Source organism: Trachurus japonicus, chromosome 12, assembly GCF_045865225.1.
Source record: "Trachurus japonicus isolate A0001 chromosome 12, Traja_1.0".
NCBI classification, from domain to species: Eukaryota; Metazoa; Chordata; class Actinopteri; order Carangiformes; family Carangidae; genus Trachurus; species Trachurus japonicus.
Window position 1 is genome coordinate 21,231,214 of NC_140918.1, and position 13,577 is coordinate 21,244,790.

Sequence of the window (13,577 nt, forward strand, 5' to 3'; positions counted from 1 at the left end):
AGTAATGCAACATATCTGTGCTTGAATAAGTTGCCTTCCCACCCACAGAGCCACTACAAAAACAATTCATGTGAGCGTCCCTTTGCTTCTGTAGAGCAGCAGTTACAGAAAGTGCCATCATTTCCGTCATGGGGTTTTGTTATTCTCATCATGTGTTAAAGGGTTAGTTCGGGTCTTTTGATATTAATCTATATGGCATCCCCATCACCAGTTACGTGCTGTGACAGTGACTTTCCCCGGACTGCGTCCCGTGAGCGGAGTTCCGGTCTGGTTTCGGTGCTGACGAATGTAGTCCGGCTAGTTGGCTGGGGTCACGAAAATAAAGCGTTTTTCTTCTCAAAACAATATGCGTTCAAAAGAGTGATATATTTGCATCACAAAACCGTTGTCCAAAAAAGTCTGACCTCGCAATCGCTTGGCACTATTTTCTCTCCCTCCATATCACTGCGCGCTGCCGCCTGTAGACGGCTGTGCGCATTTCCATCAGCTGTTTCACTGAGTTTACTGCTCAGATAGTTCACATAAACATATCTGATTATGACACAAGTGATGAAGCCATCCCTTGTTTTAGCACAGAGCCAAAGGGAGAGCTTTATGAACCTGATGTGATGCTGAACTTCGTCAGATGGAGTTAGAGCCATAGACTGTTAGGTAGGCCTATATAAAAGAGGTGGGTGATCGTTGCAGCGCAGTTCACGGTGGAAGATCAGACCGACAAACATACACAGACAGATAGCGTGCATCACCTGCACCGGACGGTGCTGCTGAAAAAAAAGAAAAAAAAAAAGAACGGCGCTCTAGCCAGCTGACGTGCAGCTCACCTGCAGCGGTCAGAGGAGCCTCAGTTCTCTCTCTTTAGCCTGGTGTTTGGCTGCACTTTGTTTAAAAGAGTTCGACATGTGAAGATCTAACTACTATCTGACCACCGGTCAGCTGAGCCAGAGCACAGTGGACGCAGCTGGTGTGGAGGCTCGCTATTTTATAACGGCAAGAAAAAAATAATCGTCCTGATTGTCTGATAGTGTGTGTACATTTGTCGGGCTGATCTTCCATCACGGACTGCGCTGCATTACTGATCATCACCCGGTCACCCTGTCTGTCACAGCTACAGTTGTGGTCTAGCTTCAGCTTGTCACTTCCCTGTCCCTCCTCTCTCTCTCTCTGTCTGCTCGTTTTAACTCCATCTGACGAGGTTCAGCATCACATCAGGTTCATAAAGCTCTCCCTTTAGCTCTGTGCTAAAACAAGGGATGGCTTCATCACTTGTGTCATAATCAGATATGTTTATGTGAACTATCCGAGCAGTAAACTCAGTGAAACAGCTGATGGAAATGCGCACAGCTGTCTACAGGCGGCAATGCGCAGTGATACGGAGGGAGAGAAAATAGCGCCAAGCGATTGCGAGGTCAGACTCTTTCGTGGACAACGGTTTTGTGATGCAAATGTATCACTCTTTTGAACGCATATTGTTTTGAGAAGAAAAACGCTTTATTTTCATGACCCCAGCCAACTAGCCGGACTACATTCGTCAGCACCGAAACCAGGCCGGAACTCCGCTCACGGGACGCAGTCCGGGGAAAGTCACTGTCACAGCACGTAACTGGTGATGGGGATGCCATATAGATTCATATCAAAAGACCCGAAATACCCTTTAATGAGTGAAAAAGTGCACATGTAGTGATCAACATTGTGGAGGGATAAGAACAAACACTGGACCATCAATCAACACATCACTCACTAACCTAAAACATCTAAACCATTTGTGAGTAATCTCAAAGCATGAATCCTGACTGGAATTTGAAGTTTTTTTGTTTTTTTTTCTGTTGTACAATTTTGTATGTAAGTACCTACTATACAGCTTAAAAGATGCCATATGTCATATTCTGTGTTGAGAAAGTGTTGTCACGTCTTTGAGGCATTTCTTGATTTTCTATGGTGTAACGATCTGAAAAACATAAATCCACTCCTTGTTCATCCTTAGTGGTTTCTAATCTAATTTCTAATGTCTATGTCATGAATTTAAAATTGTATCCTTGCATCCTCAAATTAAATTCAGCTATGCAAGCCATCATTTGTCAATTTTCTGCAGTGTATATGAATCTAATTTGTTGAACTATATAAAAAATATAAAATATGCGAGCGGAGCATATGTTTCTGTAAATGATAAATTACATTGCACAACATTATTTTATGCCCCTGCTACAGCTACAGCTGGTTTGTTTTTGTTTTTCTTTCCATTCTCATGAACACCGTGTGTCCCTTCACGGAGAATTATTCAAATTTTACACTTCCATGTGCCTTGAAGAAACTTTAAATTTGGCACAAATCTCCACTTGGATTAAGGATGAACTAAACAGATTTGAGGTCAAAGGTCAAGGGTGTGGTGACCTCACAAAACACAATTTTAGCCTTGTGAACACAATATCTCCACAACACCTAAAAAGAGCTTTTTGGTCCAAGGTAACGGTGGCCTCAGGGAATACTGAGAAAATATTTATGACTTAAATTGAATAAGCTGTTTCTACAATTGTTTTTTGGTTTCGTACAGACTACACCAGTGTCCACAAAAGTGCCTCAATGGGCATCCTTTGTATTTTTCTCTGATTTTGGTGCTGACAAGTATATTTGTGATAAATATGTCCAAAGCTTTTATCCTGAAAGCTGCTGTGCTCTGATGGAGCAGCTAATAACAGTAGTGAATAAACTGTGCTGAAAGGACAGATGTGATGGATTGTATGGTTACATTGTAACCTTGGTTCTCTGAGTGAGAGACTATCTCTCCACTCAGTTACATATTCCATATGTACGGGATATGACCCCCGCTGCTTGTCAGGGCACGTGGATATTTCTTTAAAGGGATAGTTCACCCTAGAATGATATTTCGCTCATTATCTACTCACCCTCACACTGAAAAAAATGACTCATAAGATTTACTTAAAAAAATTATTGTAAGTATTTGCACGCAAATGATTTAAGTAAAATTTAATGCTGCAATATCAAGTAACACTCACTTGCCAGTATCAAGTAAATTCTACTTACCATAAAACATAACAGTTGTGAAGATATTAAGTAACAGTTACTACTTAATTACATCCAAGTTTTAAGTTATATTTATTTAAACAAATTAAGTAAAGTCTACTTGTTTTTCATAGGCAGGAACATCATTTTACTCAAAATTTTAAGTAAATTTTATATATCTGTAGTATTTGCTGTTATGAAGTAATTTAGTAGATTTTAATTATTTTCTTGTGCTTGACATTTTAATTTACTTGGTTGCATTACGTTACATTACTCACTAAAATTAGGTAATCATTGCCAGTTTTCTTTTGATAAATGTTACCAAATAAATTTAACCAATACTCTATGCATTTAATATATATGTATCACATATCACACAACTAAATTACAATGCAATTAAACAGTTTATTTTCAATTTTAAACAGTTTAACAAACAAGAACTGTCAAAGTAAATCCACTACTATTGTGGATTGAATTGCCCAATCTTTTATGGGGCAGCCATAAATTTAACATTGGCATGACTGACATAAAAACAACAAACAGACAGTATTACACAGTATACACTGCATCCAATTTACACTATTGGGTTGTACTGGAAATAAATATTGCATTAGATTGTGTAGATGTCCCAATACTTTTGTACATGCAGTACAGATCTGGAATAGTGCTTTTCAAATATGCAGTGAAAACCTTACAACCCTCTGAAACAGAGTTTCTACATTCATTACAGAAATATAATACTCAGATATTCAAGAACGTTTAACACACACAAACATGCTCAAAACAACTTCTGGGAGAGGGTCAGGACAGAAACCGCCTCTTAAACTTTGAGCAGTGGTGTATGGATTATGTATACCCCTATTTAAATGGGGGAAAAAACAGAATGTACTGTACAATAGTAAAAGTGCATTATATTGTACTGCATTAGAATTTGTACAGTAAATTAAAGATGTATCTCCAGCAAAAGGTATTTAAAGTAAGACTAAGTATATTTTTTAAAGAAAATATCCAAAGGTTGGTATGACTGGTAAACAACAAATACACAGTATTACACATTATACACCACATCCAACATAGATCTGGTAACATAGTCACTTCTCAAATATGCAATTAAAATCTTCACACTGAAACAGTGCAATTTCAACATTTAAACCAGTCCTCTGACGAGTGCACTTTTAAGAATGCAATTAAAACATTAATGAAATAAAATCAACAGAATCAACTAAAAATAAACAGCTTAAGGTGTCTAACCATTCTTGATGAAGAATACAATCTTTACTGTAATTAACAGATACCTTATTTGACAAAAAATGAAAAAACATTTATGACAGGCAACCCACTAGTAAACCAAGATGAACTGGAACTCAGTGCTAATTCTTGGCATTTCTTCACAAGAGTCCATGCATGATGCTACGTCCTCAACAAGGGTCCATGAATTATGTCATTTTCCTCCTCTAGGATGACAAAGTCATGACATGCATTTAGGAAAGCAACTTCAACTTCAAGGTGTTTACTTTTGGGGACAGTTTGAATCCATCCAGCTCCAGCAAGAGTTTTTGGAAGACTTCAAAAGTGTAGCGCAAAGTGGGAGGGTATGCCAAGTTCAGGGCATAAATCAGTCCCATGAGCAGTGAGCAAGCTTTCGCAGTACTGTTGCACCCTGGCAAAATCTCATGGCCTTCGACAAGGATGGAGACATCGACTGGATCCTCATCAGCACCGTGGACGACGAGTATTTTGAGGATGTGGTTACTGACATCACTCCGGCTGTCCTCCTGCAAACAATATACAACAAAAAAGAAGAATGTTATTGAGAAACAAATAATAGAACTGCATGAATCATTCAAAGTGACTTCATTATCAGGGAAGAATGAACACAAGAATATATGTTCCTTTGTCTGCTTTCCTCTTAACTTTAACATTAAATTAACCTGTGTCATTAAAAATATTTTTAAATGATTAAAATAATGCTATACCAAGCAGTCTTCAAAAAGTTCCTCTTCCTTCTCGCCAAGGTACAGTATAAGGCTGCGGATAACGGTTTCACGTCTCATCTCAATGCTCTGTTTCTGTGAACAGATTAAGAACATGAACATAACCATTATACATACACAATGAACTGTCAAGTGAAAACACAAGTGCATATATTTGCTCTTGTGTTTTAAGTGCATGGACCCAGAGCGTGCAAGGGCATGGAATCTACCAAGTGTGAGGCTTGTGCTGTATATGTGTATACTGTATGTGTCTGTGAGTGAGAAAAAAAGTAGGTCCAGCTCCCTGTAAAACATACTATGAACAAGCAAAACAAGCACACCTGACTCAGTCTGTCCAGGAGCGGCCTCATCTTGATCCCCACGGCACCTCCCTTGGCTTTCATCAGGGTAATAAGTTTTGGTGTGTGTTCGTCCAGTTTGTGCATGAAGGTTCGCTCCAGGGGAATGGTAGTTATTCTCCTGAATTCCTCCTTGATCTGAATGGACAAAAGATTCACAAGTACATCAATATTATTTTTATATAAATGTACATGTTTGAAAAGAAAATTCATTCATTAATTATTGTTACAGCTCAATAAAGCAAGTGAAATGTTTAAGGCTTTATAGAATCACCTACCTCAGCTTCACAAAACAAAGCAGGCCATCTCTCTTTGAAGTCAGCAGCAGCAGGACTATCACTCACAACCTCGAGTCTTCGATAGGAAAATGTGTTGGCCATTTTTTCTTTAATTATTTTAGCGTTGTCTTTCTTCTTAACCTCGTTAAGGAGCTCCTGTCTGTCCCTCTCCAGACTGTCGTTGCTTTCTCCACTTGGATGTGGGGGAAGGAAGTTCACCTCGGCTCTCTTCGGTTTCTTGCATTTTTTTGCAGGATATCTCTCGCCAGGGGCCTTCCTTCTCAAGGAGTTGATGTGAAGCTCGGGACAAGGGACATTGCGCCTTTTCAGTTTGCTTCGGAAATTGGCCATCTTCATTTTGAGACGATTCTGCCACCCATATGTGCCTGAATATGAGGTTCCAGGCTCCCTCAAGCATGGGTGTTTGTTTAGTAGAGCTTCTACAACTTCGAGTTGTTGAAGAGCACTGGGATAGGCCTGGTAGCGGTAGATTGCTTCTGCAAGTTTCTCTAGAATGTCAGAGTAGATACTTGGATCCTGAAGGAGTGAGCCATCACGTTCATAAGCTTGATTTCCAGCTTCAAGAATCATTTCGACACCATATGAAAAGATGGGTATCACAAAATTGGTTGGCCATGGCTCTGATCGATACTCTGCTGAAGGTTGTAAAATAATGGTGTCAGATGAGCTGGCTGAGGAACTCTCATCTTGAGATGACTGATCCAGCGGCACTGGAGTGGAGGAACCTGAAGGCTCACTGATAGAAGTCAATGTCAAAATTACAGATGGTTCTGTTTCTACTAGTTTGATTGTGTCCTTGTCATGAACCACATCGGTTGATGTTAGTGTGAAGAATTGATTATCGAAATCTTTGTCCATGTGCGTGTAACTCCCTTCAAGTTTAAAATGATTCTGCGCAGCTGCCAAAAGTTCGTCTACAGTGCTAGGGATTCCATCTGGTAGGGTTAACTTGTAAACTTGTGTCTCTTCAATAACAACACGTAGTTGAGTTGGGGCAGACATGATCACAGTCTTGGGCAAGCAGAACTGCAAGAGAGAAAAAAAGAAGACATGGTGTGATAACAAATAATAAACAAAGTACTAAAAAACAAATCATATATTTTCACACCCTGATTAATACATGACCTTCACAAATCAGACAAAGAATAAAAAATTAATATTTTTACAAAACAGGAAATCGTCAAAAAAAAAAAAATCTAATTCCATTTTATGTTGATTATTGAGGCTGTAAAGAAAGAGTGGTGCTTGTGTGCACTATGACATCAATAATAAACTCAAAGTAGAATTATCACTTTTGGGCAACATCAACAAAAACAGAAAATAATATTATTTGTGTCTGATGTTTTTTTTCCCCACAAAAATTCCAGTTTCTGTTAAAAATCTTAAAATATCATCTGCTTCTGCACAGTGAAGCTCTAACCGTCAACTGAAGGAATAAATAGAAAAACATGTAGGAAGGACTTGGGTTACTTTACCTAGTTTGACAAGCAGATGTGGTGTTTCAAAGAAACCATGCGATCGCCTTCCACTGCATAAGTAGCCAATGGGTATGTGTCAGTGAGTTGTGACTGCTCAATTACTTTGACAACTCTTGTGGACTCCAACTTGAAACATCTAAAATGCTCAGAGTACCATGCACTTTGCAGTTTCACTACAAACACTAAGGTGTCATGAACAATGATGATTTGTAGTATTTCAGCAAAGTCAGGCAACCCAGATGTGGAGCCATATACCAACATCATGCCAACTTTCGCTCATTATCTACATGTTGACTAAGGGCTGGAAGAAGTTTCAGATTCCTCCGTGGCTTCTCTGAGTTACAGGGGGTCTTGGCATAGCAGTGCATGTCCATATAACGGTTGCAAATGGACACCGGAGCTCTTCGTAAAAAAACACACACAAAAAAACATCCAAATACCTCCATGATGCTCGTATGTAATGTCCGTCTTGTGCTGAAGCCCCAAATTGCGTAATTGTCCCGAAAAAAATTAAATAAGTCTATATTTTAAGCTTGTTTGTAGCGGAAGCTTCTCGAAGCTCCTCTTCCTGGTCCGTCCAAATCTCGCGTGATTTGCAGTAACCGCACTGACGCATGCTGACGCCGGCGCAAATCACGCGAGATTTGGACGGACCAGGAAGAGGAGCTTCGAGAAGCTTCCGCTGCAAACAAGCTTAAAATATAGACTTATTTAATTTTTTTCGGGACAATTACGCAATTTGGGGCTTCAGCACAAGACGGACATTACATACGAGCACCATGGATGTATTTGGATGTTTTTTTGTGTGTGTTTTTTTACGAAGAGCTCCGGTGTCCCTTTGCAACCGTTATATGGACATGCACTGCTATGCCGAGACCCCCTGTAACTCAGAGAAGCCACGGAGGAATCTGAAACTTCTTCCAGCCCTTAGTCAACATGAGGGTGAGTAGATAATGAGCGAAATATCATTCTAGGGTGAACTATCCCTTTAAGACACACCGGCTTGCCCGGCCACGCCCTATTGCGTAGCTATAAAACGCCTGCGCTGGAGTGTAGTTAGTCGAAACGTGTCTCTGAGCGCCCTAAGGTCTGGAGAGATAGTCTCTCACTCAGAGAACCAAAGTTACAATGTAACCATACGTTCTCTATCGTCTCGAGACTATCTCTCCACTCAGTTACATATTCCATATGTACGGGATAGATCTTTAAGACACCCCGTGAGGAGACGGTGCAGCCACAATCCCACACCACAACGTGCAACACACGAACTGTACAAATATACAATATATACAATTCACAGGAGAAGGCCCCGCAAGGCGCTAGGGCCAACACTGAGAGGGAAAGGGCTGCCGTGGAAGCCTGCAAGACCCAAGGAGACCGACAATGGTTTGATTTCCGCCTCGGCCCCTCAGAAACCTGAGGGCCTGAGCGTTTTGAGGCAAAGAAACGACACCGAGCCTCCCTAGTATGTGGGGGCAGAATAAAACAGTCCATGCATGATTGAGGTTTGTCCCTTGAGGCCAAGGCATGCTCATGCCCCAAACAAAGCACACAACTATCATGCCCATCCTCTAGGGGCATGGCCACCCCACAGCCCACACAGCAATAGCCCTCCTGGCTTGCCATACTGCCCAGGACCAGAAATAGGTTTGTTTACAGGTAGCCTGTAGCACCGCAGCTAACTTTACTTTTTATTTGCTTTTGTGAGTGTACTTTGCGTGTCGGCCCTGTGGGAACCGTACGCTTATGATGGGATGAGAGTGCTCGAACTGTTGGAGAAGGGAGACAAACGTTCGCCGCCGAGCGCGTCAGCCCGCGAGCCGCGAGCAATACGCCAGTGAAGAACACTGCCGAGGCCGGGAGCCAGAGAGCTCCGGCTCAGCCACACAGATGATGTTCGGCGTGAATCCACCAGGCGCGTCAGCCTGCGAGCCGCGGGCAATACGCCGGTGAGGGAACACTGCCGAGGCCGGCCCGGGAGCCAAAGAGCTCCGGCTCAGCCACAAGGCCGGATTAACCATATGGGCAATTGGGCAATTGCCCAGGGGCCCATGACCTATGAAGGGCCCAGGGCAGTGAGGGCATAAGCAAAATATCTGATTATCTCTCGCTTATTTGTTAAACTGTCCGCCGGAGCCGCTGCACTGCACCGCACAGAAAACCCTGCACCTGCCTGTGACTGTGTCTGTGACATGAGCTGAGACGGCTGAGACCCTCTCCTCATTGGTCAGCCCGTGGAGGCTGGTCAAAGGTGACGCAAATCAACGTGCACTGAGCGGGGAGTGTCAAGCAACTCAAAAAATGCAAAGATGGAGAAACTAAGTGGAGCGCTGAACGGAAATTAAAAAAGGAGAAGGACATCAGAAACACAGAAAGTTATACCGAAAATAGGTAGGTTTCTTCACTCTAGTTAACGTTAGGCTACCAACTTTTCTGCTACGGCAGCTTCCGTCAACGAGCCGGACAGCTCAGCTAGCCAGGACGGCCTGAAGTCTGACCAACTGTTACCGCGGCTACCGCCACCACACCGGTACGTCTCTGTCTCCTCCGTTCACGTTCATCCGTGAGAACTTTATGGCGCTGGTCTGTGCATTCAACATGTTGATTTATTTTATTCAAACGGAACAATAACGTATCGTTAAAATTTCAAAGCAGCGGGATAATTCACGTTTGTAATTAATTGAAATAGAAACCCGCTATTGTTGTGCCGGATCTCTATAGATGGTGAAGAGTGTCATAAGGTTGTTGTTGTTGTTGTTGTCGTCATAAGGTTGTTGTCATAGAATGGATCTGATCCCTAACAGTCTGCCTGTGTGTCTCCATTGTGGCCTTCAGTAGGCTACTGAGCTCTTTGCTGCTCCCTCCTTGTTCTCATTTGCTCTGAGTTTGGTTTTGTCACCTTATGATGTGGAATCTTAGCTTATATTCTTCATTTAGACTTGTGTGATTGCTACAGTGCATGGATCCCTGATGAACACATCACTAACAATAGAAAACACATGTTTTTTCTGGTATGCAGCTTTCTATTTATTTCTTCTTTTTTTTTGTACATGTAAAACACCACTGATTGCACTATAACTTGATAGTCCTGTTGAATTCTGAGGTGACAAGTTCATTTCTCTGTAAAATGAGCTCAGAACCAAAATGTTACTTGATTCTAGTAGATTATGGAGTGTCTTGTCTGTGGACTTCCTCTGTGATGGCTCTATCAATTCAATACAATATAATATTTGTGTTGTTAAATAAATATTGAATGCTTTGAAAGTGGTTGCTTATTTATTTTTTTGTGAAAATGGAGGACACTTCCCTCTCTTTCTATGTAGTGGGTCAATTTTGCCAGATTACACTGATGCTGATGTGTTTTGTTTCATGGCATCATATGTGAGTGAGTGGCTTTGACAAGAGGACATTGTGGTGTATTTGTAGTTCTGAGCATCTGCACATCAAAGTGCACTTAATGACAGTTAGATATTGAAGTATTGAGTAGCCTATATTTACTGTGTATTACTGGAATTTATTCTGTATTTTGACAGATTATAGTGATCCTGGGGTCGTGATGATGGGGCCCTTGAATATTGTTGCCCAGGGTACAGCGAAGTGTTAATCTGGCCCTGCTCAGCCACAGAGACAATGCTCGCCGTGACTCCACCAGGCGCGTCAGCTCACGAGCCGCGAGCAATACGCCGGGAGGAACACAGCCACCGCCGCTGGGAGCCAGAGGACCTCGGGCTCGACCAGACAGGCTATGGTGTTTTGGAAAAAGACAGACAGAAAGAGCTTCAGATACAGCAATCCAGGGAGGCTGCCAGTGACAGACGCCGCGACTTACACAGGTAAGCAGATTCAGCTACTATATCCTCTCTTTCAACAATACCTTTTCGGATTGTGAGACACAGCACCCTGACGTACAACGTGGAGATCAAACAATCAGTGATTACACGCCAGCGCAGGCACTTTATAGCTACGCAATAGGGCGTGGCCGGGCAAGCTGGTGTGTCTTAAAGAAATATCCACGTGCCCTGACAAGCAGCATATCCCGTACATATGGAATATGTAACTGAGTGGAGAAATAGTCTCGAGACGATAGAGAACCTCTCTTTAATTGTCCATGGCTATGAAAGGTGTTTTAAATGTCCAGTCCTTATCCCAGCAACCGAGAACACTGACTGCAATCCTGGTTCACATTCAAAGGGCTCCACTTTGCAACTGGAGATTTTTGGTGCCATAAAACACTTGCATTGTGTTACTTCAGTGGGAGACCATGTCAAATTCTGATTCAGTTTGACCACCCCAGACCCTCTTTTGCGTCACAAAAAAAGGATCTTGAACACAAAATGGTTTTAGTCCCATTGTTAAGTCTGTAGTTATTTTAGGCAGGAGTGATACAGAACCCTTGTTTGTCCAGTTAATGTATTCACACTAATGACATTCACACAGAAAAATAACTTTCCTTTGACTTTCAGACTATTGTCATAATATGTTTCACAAAAAAAATACATAAATGAAAAATGAAAAGAATATAGAATAGGGAGTAATCATAGGTTTGACAAAGACTGAATCCTTGGAGAGTTTTTCTATAACACCAAATCATGCACACAGTAGCACAACAATCTACAACCAATCCAAGAGCACTGAAGAGAAAAAAAGAAAAAAGGAAATCTAGTTGAGCCTCGATTCCTGACCTTTAAAAGCAAATGCAGACAGAAAATCAAAGAGGTCCCAGTATCATTAGCGATTCTCCTACACAAAGCCATAGGATAACATGCTAATGCATACCAATATAATGCTGGTCACTTTGCCATCTTATCTCAGATATATTGCTTTGAACCTGAAATTCACTTGAGACATAAACGGCAAATCCTCCAGCATGCTTCATGTTTCTTAATGCAGATGAAGAAGTTCAAGAGGGGGGAAGACAGAAAGCAGTGAGAGGAGGGGAATACATACAAAAGAAGACAAAAGAGAAACCATGAAGCTGAGTGTGCAAGAGCACTGGGAGAACACACACACACACAGCTGGAAACACAGTGGTGGAAATAACAAAGACATTGTAGAGTTTAGTGTTTAATTTTCTACATATTTCATTTTCAATTTAATTTGTCTCACTCCCTAAAATTCAGCTTCAATCTTTTATCCAAAAGCCACATTGACCTAGCCTGACAAGCCAGACTATATCACTAAAATGTATAGTCTGGAAACGACCGGTAGACCTTGGATGAAGGCTGTCTTTCAAACTGCCTCTGCACGCAATAGGGTAGCGCTAGCTAGCGCTACGACCAATCAGAGCAAAGAGCAGGATGACGTTAGCCTGACAAGCCAATTAAAATGTATGTCGCCATCGCGTTAAGCCCGCCCAACGACTCTCTAAACAGATAGAGCGCTGTGATTGGTGAACACAATCAGTGTTCAAGACTCAAAAAGTTCCTATGGCTCGTTTCTAGACCCACCTACGGAGCAAATATTTTTGCTGCCGCTAGGGTGCGTCTAGATTTCTAGGCTAACATTGACCATGACTTGTATCCTCAATTATCTGTTTTATTATCCCTCTGACAAGAAGTTAAATGTAGAAAATATTTATTTTTTACCCATGAATAACTTTTTTATTATATTCTTGCTCTGAAAATTCACACAGGATGTTTTCTCTTATTTTTCCCTCCTGAGCCACGAGAGAGACGGCTAACTGTGAGCTCTACTTGTACAGAATTTAGGATGTGGGCATATTTGTGTTGTTGTAGCTTCAAATAATTAATAACCTGTCGATGAAGCTGATCTTCATAAAACAGGTTTTATTCAGTTCAGGTAACCTCGAAGGTTTCCGAGGGGGTGTCTAAAATCAGAGAATTACAAGACATGAGAAGCACCTGGCAGAGAGCAGGACAACTTTAATTATCAATGTGATTCAGCTGCTGAGTCCTGCGTGTGTGCAGGTCAGAGACCAGACCACACAACTGACACTAGTTGCATTTCCATCCACCTTTTCTCACTCACATTTTCAAAAAGTGTGAATAAATACTTGAATGGAAACGCCAGAAATTCGAAAAAAGGCAGTAAATTCGCAAAAAAGTTTTTACGCCGGGGGGGGGGGGGCGGGGGTGTCAGCGTATCGATAAAAGGAGAATGTGACTTTTTGTTATGGAAACAGGTTTTGCGAATTGAGCCAGAGTTTGTGGGTGAAGTGCTGCTGGACGACGACTTCCCAAAAGTCCTTCGCCCAGCGATGTTCCCAAACAAATGGAGAACGACGCTCCGGTGTCCCAGCTCTCGTCTCGGCACACCGCAACACAAACGCACTCCGTAACCCGTAATATTTTGTTTATGACGGTTAAGGCAAGAGGAGCATAACCAAGTAATAACCAAGTGGAAAAGTGAGCGGACTTGCACAGTTCATACTGTCTTTCTGTGTAATTATCTCATATTACAACATGAAAACCTGCAGCTTATATTCACGTG

At 41.7% G+C, this 13,577-nt stretch overlaps 1 protein-coding gene across 1 annotated transcript; it reads right to left on the reverse strand.

Annotated features, from left to right (window-relative positions):
- Positions 1-4,438: 4,438 nt before the first annotated feature.
- LOC146977527 (uncharacterized) lies at positions 4,439-5,979 on the reverse strand. The gene is made up of 4 exons (XM_085793836.1): positions 5,629-5,979; positions 5,333-5,488; positions 4,995-5,087; positions 4,439-4,793 (listed from the first exon to the last, which is right to left on the reverse strand). Exons 1-4 carry the CDS (start codon positions 5,977-5,979, stop codon positions 4,500-4,502), a joined length of 894 nt encoding a protein of 297 aa, XP_085649962.1. The 3' UTR covers positions 4,439-4,499.
- Between the last annotated feature and the right edge of the window lie 7,598 nt (positions 5,980-13,577).